This window comes from Camellia sinensis, chromosome 8, assembly GCF_055761805.1.
Source record: "Camellia sinensis isolate YWXY chromosome 8, ASM5576180v1, whole genome shotgun sequence".
NCBI lineage: Eukaryota > Viridiplantae > Streptophyta > Magnoliopsida > Ericales > Theaceae > Camellia > Camellia sinensis.
The window spans coordinates 39,062,501-39,077,024 of NC_138968.1; the positions used below are offsets into that span (position 1 = coordinate 39,062,501).

The 14,524-nt window shown below is 37.1% G+C and overlaps 2 protein-coding genes across 2 annotated transcripts in view; both read right to left on the reverse strand.

The window, feature by feature from the left end:
• Positions 1-2,737, reverse strand: part of LOC114305186 (light-harvesting complex-like protein 3 isotype 1, chloroplastic) — a 7,717-nt gene extending 4,980 nt beyond the window's left edge. The window contains exon 1 of the mRNA XM_082882496.1: positions 2,407-2,737. Coding sequence (XP_082738622.1) covers positions 2,407-2,737 — 331 coding nt within the window. The remainder of the gene's footprint in view (positions 1-2,406) is intronic.
• Positions 2,738-8,456: 5,719 nt separating this feature from the next.
• LOC145797712 (putative mitochondrial protein AtMg00860) lies at positions 8,457-10,382 on the reverse strand. Its single transcript, XM_082885124.1, has 4 exons — positions 10,373-10,382; positions 9,096-9,193; positions 8,909-9,014; positions 8,457-8,587 (listed from the first exon to the last, which is right to left on the reverse strand). Exons 1-4 carry the CDS (start codon positions 10,380-10,382, stop codon positions 8,457-8,459), a joined length of 345 nt encoding a protein of 114 aa, XP_082741250.1.
• Between the last annotated feature and the right edge of the window lie 4,142 nt (positions 10,383-14,524).

Below are 14,524 nucleotides of genomic sequence, written 5' to 3' on the forward strand. Positions count from 1 at the left end.
TTTCTCATACAAGGCCAGACATCGGCTTCTCTGTTAGTGTGGTCAGTCAATTCATGAATAATCCAACCGAAAAACACATGACTGCTGTGACCAGAATATTGAGGTACCTAAAAATGACACCAGGAAAGGGTCTCTTCTTCCAAAGAACAACAAATAGAAAAATTGAGATTTTTTCAGATGCAGATTGGGCAGGTTCAGTGACTGATCGAAGATCAACCTCTGGCTATTGTTCATTTGTTTGGGGGAACGCGGTTACATGGCGAAGCAAGAAACAGTCAGTGGTAGCCCGTAGTAGTGCTGAGGCAGAATTTCGTGCTATGGCCCTAGGTATCTGTGAGGGAATCTGGTTGAACAGACTGTTAGAAGAATTACGGGTTCCATCTGAGCATCCCATGGTTTTATACTGCGACAACCAAGCCGCCATCAGTATCGCTAAGAATCCGGTTCATCATGATCGAACTAAACACGTGGAGATAGATCGACACTTTATCAAGGAAAAGATTGAAGAAAGAGTTTTTCAAGTCAGCTACACTCCAACAAAGAGCCAAAAGGCTGACATTCTCACAAAAGCTCTTGCTCGAGTTAGCTTTGAAGATCTGACGGACAAATTGGGAATGATTAACATCTACAACGTCGCTTGAGGGAGAGTGTTTGAAATCAAGCTTCTTTTTCATTATTAATAATATATAATATATATAATGTATATATTATATTTGTGTGTAATTAGTAGTCATCAGATGCCTTAGATAGTGCAATTTGCTTTAGTTAGTGCCATTTCCTTTCGGCTACTTTTAGTTTTATATGTTGTGCCTTTAATTATGATTGTTGCCTTTCATTATGTTGTCTAGTAGCCTTTTATTATATTGTCTTGCAAATGTTGTATAATCACTCCTATAAAATGGAGTCTCCCCGTAAGGATTAATACAATTAAAAACAAAGAGCATGTTTGCTCTGTCAATTATTCTCTCCATATTTATTTTTTCATTCATACTTTCTAGAAATTGTTTTGCATCATACATGAACAGGAGACTAGATCATCATCCTCCTTGGCTCCATGTTTCAAGTTATTTCTCTACCACACAATGCGTCTCCAGCTTAATTGTGTAATAAAAAGAGACCTTTGAAACTAGGATAATAGGCAGGGGCGAAGATATCAAGGGTCCAGGGGTGACCCCCCTAGGTTTTGCAAATTTTTTTTTTTTTTTTTTAAAAGCAAACATAAAAAAAATACTTTAAATACAAAAATTTATAAAAATATTATTTTAAATGTCAATGACATTTTTAAAATAATAAGAATAATAATGGTTATTTTGATTGAAAATAAAGTGATTACGATATTATTATCTATGAAAATTTCAATATAATGGTAATGTCTATCACTATTGACATGCAAACATAATTAATCTCAATGAAAATATAAAATTTATTGAATTATTAGTTACATTTGACATGTAGCGTTCATTCTTTATGTGTTTCTTTACTATTTGTTGGTGATATCACATATTAATGATGACGTGGTATAATTATTATATTGAATTTTTATGCATATTTTGTATAAAAAATTACTATATCATTATATAATTTATTTTAAAACTTTATATCCATGACTTTTTTTAATATTGTCCGTGATACACTAATTACAAATAATATTTAGCTTATTTGGTTCTAGTTTTCATAAACAGATTTCAGAAAATTCTATATTTTTATTTTCCGTATTTTAATGTTTTCAATAATTTTTTTAATATTTTAAGTAATTTTTTTTTTAATTTTTAGACACACCTAACATAAATATACCTAAAAAGTATAATATTTGTGAAAAAAATCTTTAAAAAATACACTAAATACCAAAAAATATAAAAATAATATGAAAATTCAGTACATTTTTTGTATTTTTGTGTATTTATTAATCTTTTAAAATATTTTTTCACAAATATTTTACTATTTCTATACATATCTAAGTAATGTGCATTTAAAAAAGTAAAAAATTGTTTAAAATTTTAAAAATATTCACTAAAACCAAAAAAATACAAAAAATAAAAACTAAAACCAAACACACTGATTAATTTTTTATTTTTTTTTTATCTTTCTTGAAGTTAATGATAAAAATTTATGTTAAATATTTTTGTAAAAAAATTTAATATTATAATTAATAAGTGTCCTTCTGATTTAATTTTTTGGCCCCACCCTGATAATAGGGGTCAACTAACAGTTTGAGATTTATGTATATGTGCATTAAACTTGTAATTTGGCTCATTGATAACAGTTAGAATTTAATAAAAATCATAGAAAAACATTAAAAAGAAATTTCTTAAAATTTAATCTCTGTATTGGTTTATTAGTCAAGTGAGTCCACAATACTCTGTTCAAAATTAGAGTTCATATTGGAGGCAATGGCAGAGCTCTCACCTGCATCAATCACAGAATCCCAGTCCATTTTCCCATCCTTAAGAAACATATTCAAATCCCATGTCCTATTCTTCCACCTCGCATCGACGAACTTTGTAACAGAATTCTCAGTATCCAAACAATCCTTTTCCTCATCATCCTTTGTTTCCTCTGTTTTCTCAACAACCAAAGCAGATTTCTCTTTTTGTTCAGCAATGTCCAAGCCTTTTTGTTGGGATTCAATGTCCAGACTGACAAACTGTGTCGATTGCTTCGTTCCGAAAGATCGGGAAGGTCTGGCCTGAAGAGGGTGTTTCTTGGTCACATGATGAGAGCTGCAAGCTCTCTGCATTGAGGCAGAAATGGAAATAGAAGCAATGAATGGTCTGAAAGTAAGTTCTTCTTTTACTTGTGTGGTTTGTTTCTTTTTTAGGCCTTGTTTGGAGAAGCATGGGATAGAAAATGGAAGCCCATGCTCTGAAACATTTAAGCTTATCTTCTCTTGTCAGATTGGTCATGGACTCATCATGCGTGTGACTGTGTTACAAGAGTCTTGTTTACAATGTCTACTCACAATGGTTGTGCATCCGTGTGGAGTTTGCGGGGGTAAAATGACGTAAAAAATTGTGTCCGGAATCCCACTCGTCTTTAGTAACAGTAGAAAAATGTCAAACCAATCCACCCTTAAGTTTCATTAAATGAGATCGTTTATATGAATCATTCTTCTCCACTTAATTCTATCAAAAGTTATTTTGTTAATCAAATTAAAGAAATTTATATTTTTATTTAATACATTAGCTCATGTCAATTTAAGTTTGTCCCTTCTCTTAATACTTTCATCTACTGATATTGAAACAGTAAAAAAATATTATTTTACTAAAACATTTATACAGAATTTGCATCAAAATAAAATAATGTGACAATGTCATTTTAGTAGTTAAAAAAAATCTCAATGGCCTCTGTGGGTTGAAATGATAAGATCATAATCCAACCAGATCGGATGCCTCCTACCCCCCTCTTCAAAAAAAAACAAAAAAAAAAAAAAACAAAAACAAAAACAAAAATCATAATAAGTACCTTGTTTGGCTTGTACCATTTTTCTAAAAAATGAATTTTTTGTTTTCCATGTTTTTTTATTTTTAGTGAATTTTAATTTTTAGATATACCTAATCTAGATACATCAAAAAATGGGAGTGTTTGTTTCAGCTTTTCAGAGCCAACTTATGACTTTTAGCTTTGAAAAAGTTATTTTTGACTGTTTGATCAAGCTTTTTTCAAACAACTTCTGATTCTAACAGCTTATTTTAACTCAAAAAAACTGATTCTGAGAAGCTGCTCACTCCTTACTTCTGATTATCAGCTTCTGCTTTGGACATGTTAATTTATGGTTATACTCTTAAATTTTATTTTATTTTTTTAAATAGAAAAAGACTCAAATGGACCATAGATTATTATTATTATTTTTATGAGAAATGTAGACAAACAAAAAATAAAAACTAATTAAAAAAGTTATTTCACAACTTATTTAACAAACACTACTCAGCAACTTAAATCTATAATCCAACAGCTACACCAAACAGATTAACAACTTCTAATTAAAGTCATAATCTATAATCTGTTAAGCTATAATCTATAAGCTGTTTTAACAGCTACACCAAACGGGGCCAATATAATTATTGGTGAAAAAAAACTTTAAAATATTCACCAAATACAAAAAAAATACAAAAAAAAAAAAAACAAGAATTTAATACATTTTTGTATTTTGTTGTATTCAATGAATTTTTAAAAAAAAAAAATTTGTACATATTTTATACTTTATATCAAGATATTTAAGTGAATTTAAAAAGTTAAAAAAGAAAATTTGATTAAAATCTTCAGAAAATCATTAGAAATACAAAAATACAAATTGAAAACTCATGAAACTATTTTTTAAAATTTCAAACCAAAGAGAATGAGTCCTACAAAATTACTAAAAGAGCCAAAATCAAATCCTAACTCTAGTTAACAAAAGTTAGCTCCGGCAAGACAAACTCAACTCCGCGCCCCTCCTAGTTGTTGTCACCATGGATTTCCTCCTCTTGACATTGCCATGGTGTCACGACCCAAACCCGCCCCTGTAGGTTTAGTACTCTAACCAGCCAGTAATCCGTGGATTACCAAAGGCCTCTGAACAGATTAGCAAATAATAAGGGGTTGCGGAAGCAATAATACAAAATAGACAAGGTCTAATGAGCTGTGATGACATACATGGGACAGAAGATTTCGAAACTTATATATATATACACAAGCGTGTCGGTCGGAGGACCTCAATATTTACAAAACATTTACATAAGTAGAGTTCCTAAGACCTGACTTTACAAACATTCAGAAACTAGCATAAGTACAAAAACAGCCATGTAACTAGACTTCGATCGGAACCTCTTCGGGAAGCACAATGGTTGGCTACAAAAACAGAACAGAAGGCCGTCAACTCTGGCCCTGGTCACACACCGGCTCACCTACATACATAATATAAACTGTGAGCTAAAGCCCAATAAATAATAACAGAGTAAAGGATTTAATGAATGTTGTCCATCACAGAGTTAGAAATCAAATTCTTAACAGAAACAGATTCATATACATATTCATAATCATTTTCATATTCAGATTTCGCATATAATCATACGTGGTACATCCCTTAGCGTTAACAAATCCGATGGCCCATAAAGGGACGGCCTCGAAGGCATTCTGATGACTCCAGTGCATAGAGACGTTTTTGATGACCCATAAAGGGACCTGATAACCCATAAAGGAACGCATATCATATGATGCTAAGGATGCCACGAATAACTTTCAGAATTTTGGACAACTATTCATTCATTTCAAACATAGCATGGCATTTCAGAGAACTAATTACCTCGTATCATAATATTCAGAAAATATTTAACACTAAACATAACTTTACAAAGTTATTACTCACAGATGATTGGTAGCCCTAACTAGATGGTAAGGCGGCCCTTCACTTGTTCTGAGGCGCGTGACCTACATAAACACACATACGAACACACATTTGAAATATACGTTCGAATGTACATAACTTATATCGTTTGCTCTTAGTGTGTTTCTAGCCCCTTAATCCTCATTATGGAGTCTTAAACATGGCTTAGAAATGCCTAGGATGGAATGAGGATGCAAGAATGCGTTGGAAAACATTTCTCAAGATTTGCTGAAAATAAGGTCCATGCTCGAGCGTGGCTTTTCTTGCTCGAGCGGACATGCAGACAATGAAGCCCCGCTCGAGCGTGGACTTCCCCGCTCGAGCGGACTGTAAACCTTGACAAAAGTACTGGACGCAAGTTTTTCACGCTCGACGGGCGCTCGACCTACGCTCGAGCGTGAGACTCAGAACCTTGCTCGAGCGTGGATTCCCTCGCTCGAGCTGACTGTAAAACACAAGAACTTCTAGGTATATGCATTTCACGCTCGAGCGTATACTTCTACGCTCGAGCGGAGTGCACATACTCAGAGTTCACGCTCGAGCGTAAAGTTCCACGCTCGAGCGTGGATCAACTTTCTGGAAATTCCAGATTTGATCACCAAGCTCAAATTCGACCTTTGAAGTATCAAACTCAATTTTCTAGGCCCAAAACTTTGGAAAACACTTAATAACTCATAGACCAACATGTTTGAAAGATTAATTCAAGAAATCATGGCCTAAAAGGATATCAATTTTGCACAAACTCACATAAATTCAAAATCAATTGATGAACATCACATGCAAGTACATTTTTTGAGCTAAGGCTCTTCAAAACAAGATCAAATGCTACCAAATCACATGAAACTCATTGTGTTTCCAAAATCAGAATAGACTCAACACATACATGAAGGAATTCTTGAAATAAGTCTCTAAAATGCCATGAAACATGCATGCATACATTAATTCATTCTTAATTCCCAACCTTTAATTCAATTCACATGTTAATTCGCCTACATAACTGATTTCAAGCATTAATCAACTAAATTACAAGGCTAGAGACTAACATTCTTACCTAAAGTTCTCAATTCCTTATGGTTAGAGCTGTTCTTGAGCAAACCACCAAGGTCTCCTAGCAATTTCTCCCAATCCTCAAGCTTGATCCCAATTCCTTCCCTCTCTCACTCTCCCCCACGTTTTCTTCCTCTCAATGCTCAAGTGTGATGAAGAATGACTAAAGGAGGTGAGTGGGGCTAAATTAACCTAATAGGTGGTCATTGACAAAATAAAACAAATAGCATTATTTTAATCAAATTTAATCGTTGCGAACCGAATTTTAATTAAGCCTACCATAAAATTCTATAAATTCTAGCTAGCACATAAATCAAGTCAATTTCTGATTCGAATGCCGATAAGGCTTTCAATTCGCAAATCGAAACTAAATCGTGAACAGATCTTTCTACTCCTAACATATATAAACACAACAATGCAACACACACACATTCATTTTAATTCAAGAATCAACTAAAATTCTAATTAGGCATAATTAACCATGGATTAGCGTTAATTAGAGGTTGGGGCTATTACAGTCTTCCCCCTTTAAAAGAGTTTGGTTCTCTAAACTCGAATTACCTTCGTTCTGGGACAACATTGGGTCCAATGGAAATAAATTCGGATATCTTTTCATCATGTCTTCTTCGGTCTCCCAGGTCGCATAGGTTCCTCCGTGGTTTTGCCAATCAACTTTTACTATCGGTATTTCCTTGTTTCTTAGCCTTTTGATCCTGCAGTTCACAATCTGGATAGGTCTTTCCTCGTAGGTGTAATCATCTTTCAAAAGTACGTGTGTTGGCTCAATGACATGGAGTGGGTCTCTCAAATACTCTCGAAGCATCGATACATGAAACACATTGTGCATATGCTCCATCACTGGAGGTAAGGCCACCCGATATGACACTGGATTGATCTTTTCAAGGACCTCATAAGGTCCAACATACCTTGGCGCCAATTTACCCCTAACACCAAACCGAGTTTGACCCTTCATCGGTGTTACTTTGATGAAGACATGGTCTCCAACTTCGTATTCCCTATCTCTTCTTCGAACATCGGCATAGGTCTTCTGCCGACTCTGTGCAGTCTTTAGACGTTGCTGGATTAGTTTCACTTTCTCGGTTGTTTCTTGTGCAAGTTCTGGTCCCAATAAAGGTCTATCACCTACTTCAGCCCAACATATCGGAGAATGACATTTTCTTCCATACAAAGCTTCATAAGGAGCCATTCCAATGCTTGAATGGTAATTGTTGTTATACACAAATTCGGCTAATGGCAAATAGGTCTCCCAATTCCCCTAGAAGTCTAACACACACATTCTGAGCATATCCTCTAAAGTTTGATTAGTTCGTTCAGTTTGTCCATCTGTCTGTGGGTGATACACACTACTCAACCTCAGTTCAGTCCCCAAAGCCTGTTGCAAACTCTGCCAAAATCTTGATACAAACTTTGAGTCCCTGTCAGACACTATAGATACTGGCACTCCATGTAATCTCACAATTTCAGTCATATAGATATTGGCCAATTTATCAGCGTTATAAATAGTTTTGACAGGCAGAAAATGGGCAGACTTAGTTAAACGGTCAACTATAACCCAGATAGAGTCCATACCTCGAGAAGAACGAGGCAAACCCACAATGAAGTCCATGGTAATGTGCTCCCATTTCCATTCCGGTATTGGAAGTGGTTGTAGCAAACCAGCAGGTCGTTGATGTTCAGTTTTATCCTGTTGACAATGTAGGCACCTAGCCACAAAATCTGCAATACTCTTTTTCATTCCAGGCCACCAAAAATTCTGTTTTAAATTGTGATACATTTTCATGTTTCCCGGGTGCATGGCAAACTTACTGCTGTGTGCTTCGGTCATTACACGTTTTCTCAAATCAAAACAATCGAGTACACAAAGACGGTTTTGGAATTTCAGTACATTATTCTCAAACATGAATCCTGGCCTCGGCGTTGACTCAAACTCCTCCATAATCTTTTTCAAGTGTTCATCTTCACATTGTTTTTGTTTGATCTCGTCAAGAATTATAGGTTGAGCGGAAATGGCAGTTAAAATCCCACCTTATTCTTGCACACTAATCTCAATCTCTTTCTGTTCCAGGTCAACTAGCAGTTCCTTTCGATTGGTCAGCAAGCATGAAAAATTTGCACGAGATTTTCGGCTCAAGGCATCTGCTACGGTATTTGCCTTCCCTGGGTGATATAAGATTTGCAAATCATAATCCTTGATAAACTCTAACCATCGCCTCTGCCTCATATTCAATTCCTTTTGGGTGAAGAAATATTTCATGCTTTTATGATCGGTATACACCTCACAAGTTACCCCATACAAGTAGTGACGCCAAATTTTCAAAGCAAACACCACAGCTGCCAATTCGAGATCATGCGCCGGGTAGTTCTTTTCATGAGGTCGGAGTTGTCGGGAAGCATAGGCAATCACTTTTCCGTTTTGCATCAATACACACCCCAAGCCTTTGTGAGAAGCATCACTGTAGACTTGAAACCCATCAGTACCATTGAGCAAAGCTAAAATTGGTGCAGTCACTAACCTGGTTTTCAATTCTTGAAATGCTGCCTCTCTTTGTTCATTCCAGTCAAACGAAACATTTTTCTGAGTTAACTGGGTCAACGACATAGCAAGCTTGGAAAAATCTTTCACAAATCTTCGGTAGTAACCTGCAAGTCTCAGAAAACTTCTAACTTCTGTTGCGTTCGTCGGTCTAGGGCAATCCACAATAGCTTCAATCTTCTGAGGGTCAACAGAAACACCATCCTCATTGATCACATGTCCCAAAAATGCTACATTGTCAAGCCAGAATTCACATTTGGACAATTTAGCATACAGTTTCTTTTCTCTCAAAATCTGCAAAGTAGTTCTCAGGTGGTTCCCATGTTCTTCCCTGTCTTTAGAATAAATCAGAATGTCATCAATAAACATGACAATGAATTCATCAAGATATTGTTTGAAAACCCTATTCATTAGGTCCATAAAAGCTGCAGGTGCGTTTGTCACTCCAAAAGGCATTACCAGGAATTCATAATGTCCATATCTAGTTCAGAATATAGTTTTCTCTATGTCCTTAGCTCTAACCTTTAACTGATGATAACCGGACCTAAGATCAATTTTAGAGAACACTTTAGCTCCTTGGAGTTGATCAAATAAATCATCTATTCGAGGTAAGGGATATTTGTTCTTAATAGTTACTTTGTTCAATTCTCGGTAGTCTATACACAACCTCAAAGATCCATCCTTCTTTTTGACAAACAAGACTAGAGCACCCCAAGGTGAAGTGCTCGAACGGATAAATTTCTTATTTAACAGCTCCTGAAGTTGAGTTTTTAATTCTTTCAATTCCGAGGTAGACATTCTATAGGGAGTCTTGGAAATAGGTTGTGTCCCCGGAAACACCTCAACAGTAAATTCAATTTCTCTATCAACTAAGTCCCTCGGTAAGTCAGTTGGAAACACATCGGGAAATTCACAAGCAACAGGGATTGTTTCTACAGTAGTACTGTCAGATGGTGCAGTCAGTATACAACACAGATAACCCCTACATCCCTTCCTAAGGAGTTTTACAGCTTTCATAGCCGAAATCAAATATGGGAGAGGAACTACCCCATTCCCAATAAAAGTAAATTCAGGCATACCCGGTGGTCTAAACACAACAGATTTACTTGCACAGTCAATGGTAGCACAGTATTTTGTCAACCAGTCCATTCCCAAAATACAATCAAAGTGGTCAATGTTCAAGGGCAATAAGTCAACATATAACATCATATCGCCAATCATAATATCACATGCCGGATAAACATGAGTGCACATCATAGAATCCCCAGACGGCGTAGATACAGATAACACATATGTCATAAGTTCTAATGGTCTAGTCAATTTTCGAGAGAAAGCATGCGATACAAAGGAATGTGTAGAACCAGAATCTATCAATACGCATGCATTTTGAGAACATACAGAGAGTGTACCTGACACCATGGTATAGGTGTTTGGTACGTCACCAGGCACTAAGGCGAACACTCGACCCTATCTCAGAGGTTCTTTTCCAGTATTGGCCCTCGTATTCGTCTTGGATGCAGAAGCGGATCCGGCTGAGCTTGCCGCTAGTTGGTTGGTATTTTCAAACTTGACAGGACAATCCTTCATCATATGACCAGTCTTTCCACATCTAAAACAGGCGCCCAAAGCTCGATAACAATCCCCCTTGTGTTTCCTACCACATTCCGAGCAAGTCGGTATAGTACCACTACTCTGGCTTGAGCTACTGTAAGATCCCGTGTTTCGCCTCTTATTCCTAGAAAATGAACGATGCTTTTTGAAACTGTTTCCATATCTTTTCCCTGCCCAATCAGTTTGTGGGGCAAGAGTTTGTTTCTTCGCTGCTAGAATGGACTCTGCCATTAATGCCCTATCCAAAACATTCACGTACGTGGGTAGGTTCAGGACTCCCACCCTATCCAGTATGTCCAGATCCAATCCACCCTCAAACTTGTGGGCCTTCTTGTAGTCTGTGTCCACCATGTGAGGAGCGAACTTGGCCAACTCAGTAAACTTAGCCTTGTACTCGGCTACAAACATTCTACCTTGTTTGAGTTCCTGGAATTCTGAAACCTTCCGGTCTCGGAAGCATTGGGGAAAGTACTTGTCACAGAAGATTGTATTGAATTGAGTCCACGTCAAATTCTCGTGGCCATTTCGAATCAGTAACCACCACCTTCGGGCTTCATCCTTCAGAGTATAGGTGGCTAGGAGGACTTTCTGGACTTCAGAACAAGGGAACACCTCATACAGTTTCTCCATTTTAAGTAACCACGTCTCTGCTTTCAACGGTTCAATTCCACCATAGAATGTTGGTGGTTTCATTTTCATGAACTTCTGTGTCAAGTTGATGACGTCACCGGTGCCCATTTCAACTTGAGCCGGCAGGGGTAGAGGTGGTAAAGGTTGTTGCCTCCGTTGTTGCATTACCACTTCGGTTAAGGTTGCAAGCATTTGTTCCATTCTATTCATTCGGGCATCAGAGGACCCTACTGTGTCATCATTCCTTGCATTGTCCATTTGCTATAGGTAAACAAAACTTTATGTATTCAAATTCACATGTTTATACTTGAACTTATGCTTTTACTTTCGAACAATACACATAAACATGCAGATGAAATGCCCTTACTTCTTACTAAGACTTCTTAAGCTCATATGGACCTGTGTGTGCGGTAGAACACGTGCTCTGATACCACTCTGTCACGACCCAAACCCGTCCCTGTAGGTTTAGCACCATAACCGGCCAGTAATCCGTGGATTACCAAAGGCCTCTGAACAGATTGGCAAATAATAAGGGGTTGCGGAAGCAATAATATAAAATAGACAAGGTCCAATGAGCTGTGATGACATACATGGGACAAAAGATTTTGAAACTTATATATATATATACACAAGCGTGTCGGTCGGAGGACCTCAATATTTACAAAACATTTGCATAAGTAGAGTTCCCAGGACCTGACTTTACAAACATTCAGAAACTAGCATAAGTACAAAAACAGCCATGCAACTAGACATCGATCGGAACCTCCTCGGGAGGCACAACGGTTGGTTGACAAAAACAGAACAGAAAGCCGTCAACTCTGGCCCTGGTCACACGCCGGCTCACCTACATACATAATATAAACTGTGAGCTAAAGCCCAATAAATAATAACAGAGTAAAGGATTTAATGAATGTTGTCCATCACAGAGTTAGAAATCAAATTCTTAACAGAGACAGATTCATATACATATTCATAATCATTTCCATATTCAGATTTCGCATATAATCATAAGTGGTACATCCCTTAGCGTTAACAAATCCGATGGCCCATAAAGGGACGGCCTCGAAGGCATTCCTATGACTCATGTGCACAGAGACGTTTCTGATGACCCATAAAGGAACGCATATCATATGATGCTAAGGATGCCACGAATAACTTTCAGAATTTTGGACAACTATTCATTCATTTCAAACATAGCATGGCATTTCAGAGAACTAATTACCTCATATCATAATATTCAAAAAATATTTAACATTAAACATAACTTTACAAAGTTATTACTCACAGATGATTGGTAGCCCTAACTAGATGGTAAGGCGGCCCTTCACTTGTTCTGAGGCGTGTGACCTACATGAACACACATACGAACACACACTTGAAATATACGTTCGAATGTACATAACTTATGTCGTTTGCTCTTAGTGTGTTTCTAACCCCTTAATCCTCATTATGGAGTCTTAAACATGGCTTAGAAATGCCTAGGATGGAATGAGGATGCAAGAATGCGTTGGAAAATATTTCTCAAGATTTGCTGAAAATAAGGTCCACGCTCGAGCGTGGCTTTCCACGCTCGAGCGGACATGCAGACAATGAAACCCCGCTCGAGCGTGGACTTCCCCGCTCGAGCGGACTGTAAACCTTGACAAAAGTACTGGATGCAAGTTTTTCACGCTTGACGGGCGCTCGACCTACGCTCGAGCGTGAGACTCAGAACCTCGCTCGAGCATGGATTCCCTCGCTCGAGCAGACTGTAAAACACAAGAACTTCTGGGTATATGCATTTCATGCTTAAGCGTATACTTCCACGCTCGAGCGGAGTTCACGTACTCAGAGTTCACGCTCGAGCGTAAAGTTCCACGCTCGAGCGTGGATCAAATTTCTGGAAATTTCAGATTTGATCACCAAGCTCAAATTCGACCTTTGAAGCATCCAACTCAATTTTCTGGGCCCAAAACTTTGGAAAACACTTAATAACTCATAGAACAACATGTTTGAAAGATCAATTCAAGAAATCATGGCCCAAAAGGATATCAATTTTGCACAAACTCACTTAAATTCAAAATCAATTGATGAACATCACATACAAGTACATTTTTTGAGCTAAGGCTCTTCAAAACATGATCAAATGCTACTAAATCACATGAAACTCATTGTGTTTCCAAAATCAGAATAGACTCAACACATGCATGAAGGAATTCTTGAAATAAGTCTCTAAAATGCCATGAAACGTGCATGCATGCATGAATTCATTCTTAATTCCCAACCTTTAATTCAATTCACATGTTAATTCGCCTACATAACTGATTTCAAGCATTAATCAACTAAATTACAAGGCTAGAGACTAACATTCTTACCTAAAGTTCTCAATTCCTTATGGTTAGAGCTGTTCTTGAGCAAACCACCAAGGTCTCCTAGCAATTTCTCCCAATCCTCAAGCTTGATCCCAATTCCTTCCCTCTCTCACTTTCTCTCACGTTTTCTTCCTCTCAATACTCAAGTGTGATGAAGAATGACTAAAGGAGGTGAGTGGGGCTAAATTAGCCTAATAGGTGGTCATTGACAAAATAAAACAAATAGCATTATTTTAATCAAATTTAATCGTTCCAAACCGAATTTTAATTAAGCCTACCATAAAATTCTATAAATTCTAACTAGCACATAAATCAAGTCAATTTCTGATTCGAATGGCGATAAGGTTTTCAATTCGCAAACCGAAACTAAATCGTGAACAGATCTTTCTACACCTAACAGATATAAACACAACAATGCAACACACACACATGCATTTTAATTCAAGATTCAACTAAATTTCTAATTAGGCATAATTAATCATGGATTAGCGTTAATCAGAGGTTGGGGCTGTTACACATGGCCATCTCCTCCTGCCACCGTTGCAACCGCCACCTCCCTCTCTTGTCGTCACCATCGCTACCTCATTTCCCCATGTCACAGCCTGCTACCATCTTCTCTTCTGTCACAACTACCTCATTTTCATCATTCTCCGCCACCACGAGTCCCTCTCCTGTTGCGAATTTTCCTGCGAAGGAAGAAGAAGAAAAAGAATGGGGCAATGATGGATCTAAGGGGGTGCGGCCGCACCCTCAAAAATTTGAAAAATATCATATATTATATTAAAAATTTTAAAAACACTTAAAATTAAAGGAGTTCGCATCCCCAATTTTTTTGTAGATAATTTCAAAATTATATAGAGTAGCTCTCAATTTTTTAAACGATAGAGTAGCCCTCCAAAGACATAATCTTGGATCTGCCTCTAAAGGGGGCAGTGGGTTGTCAGCAAGCGGCAGAGACAACGACAAATG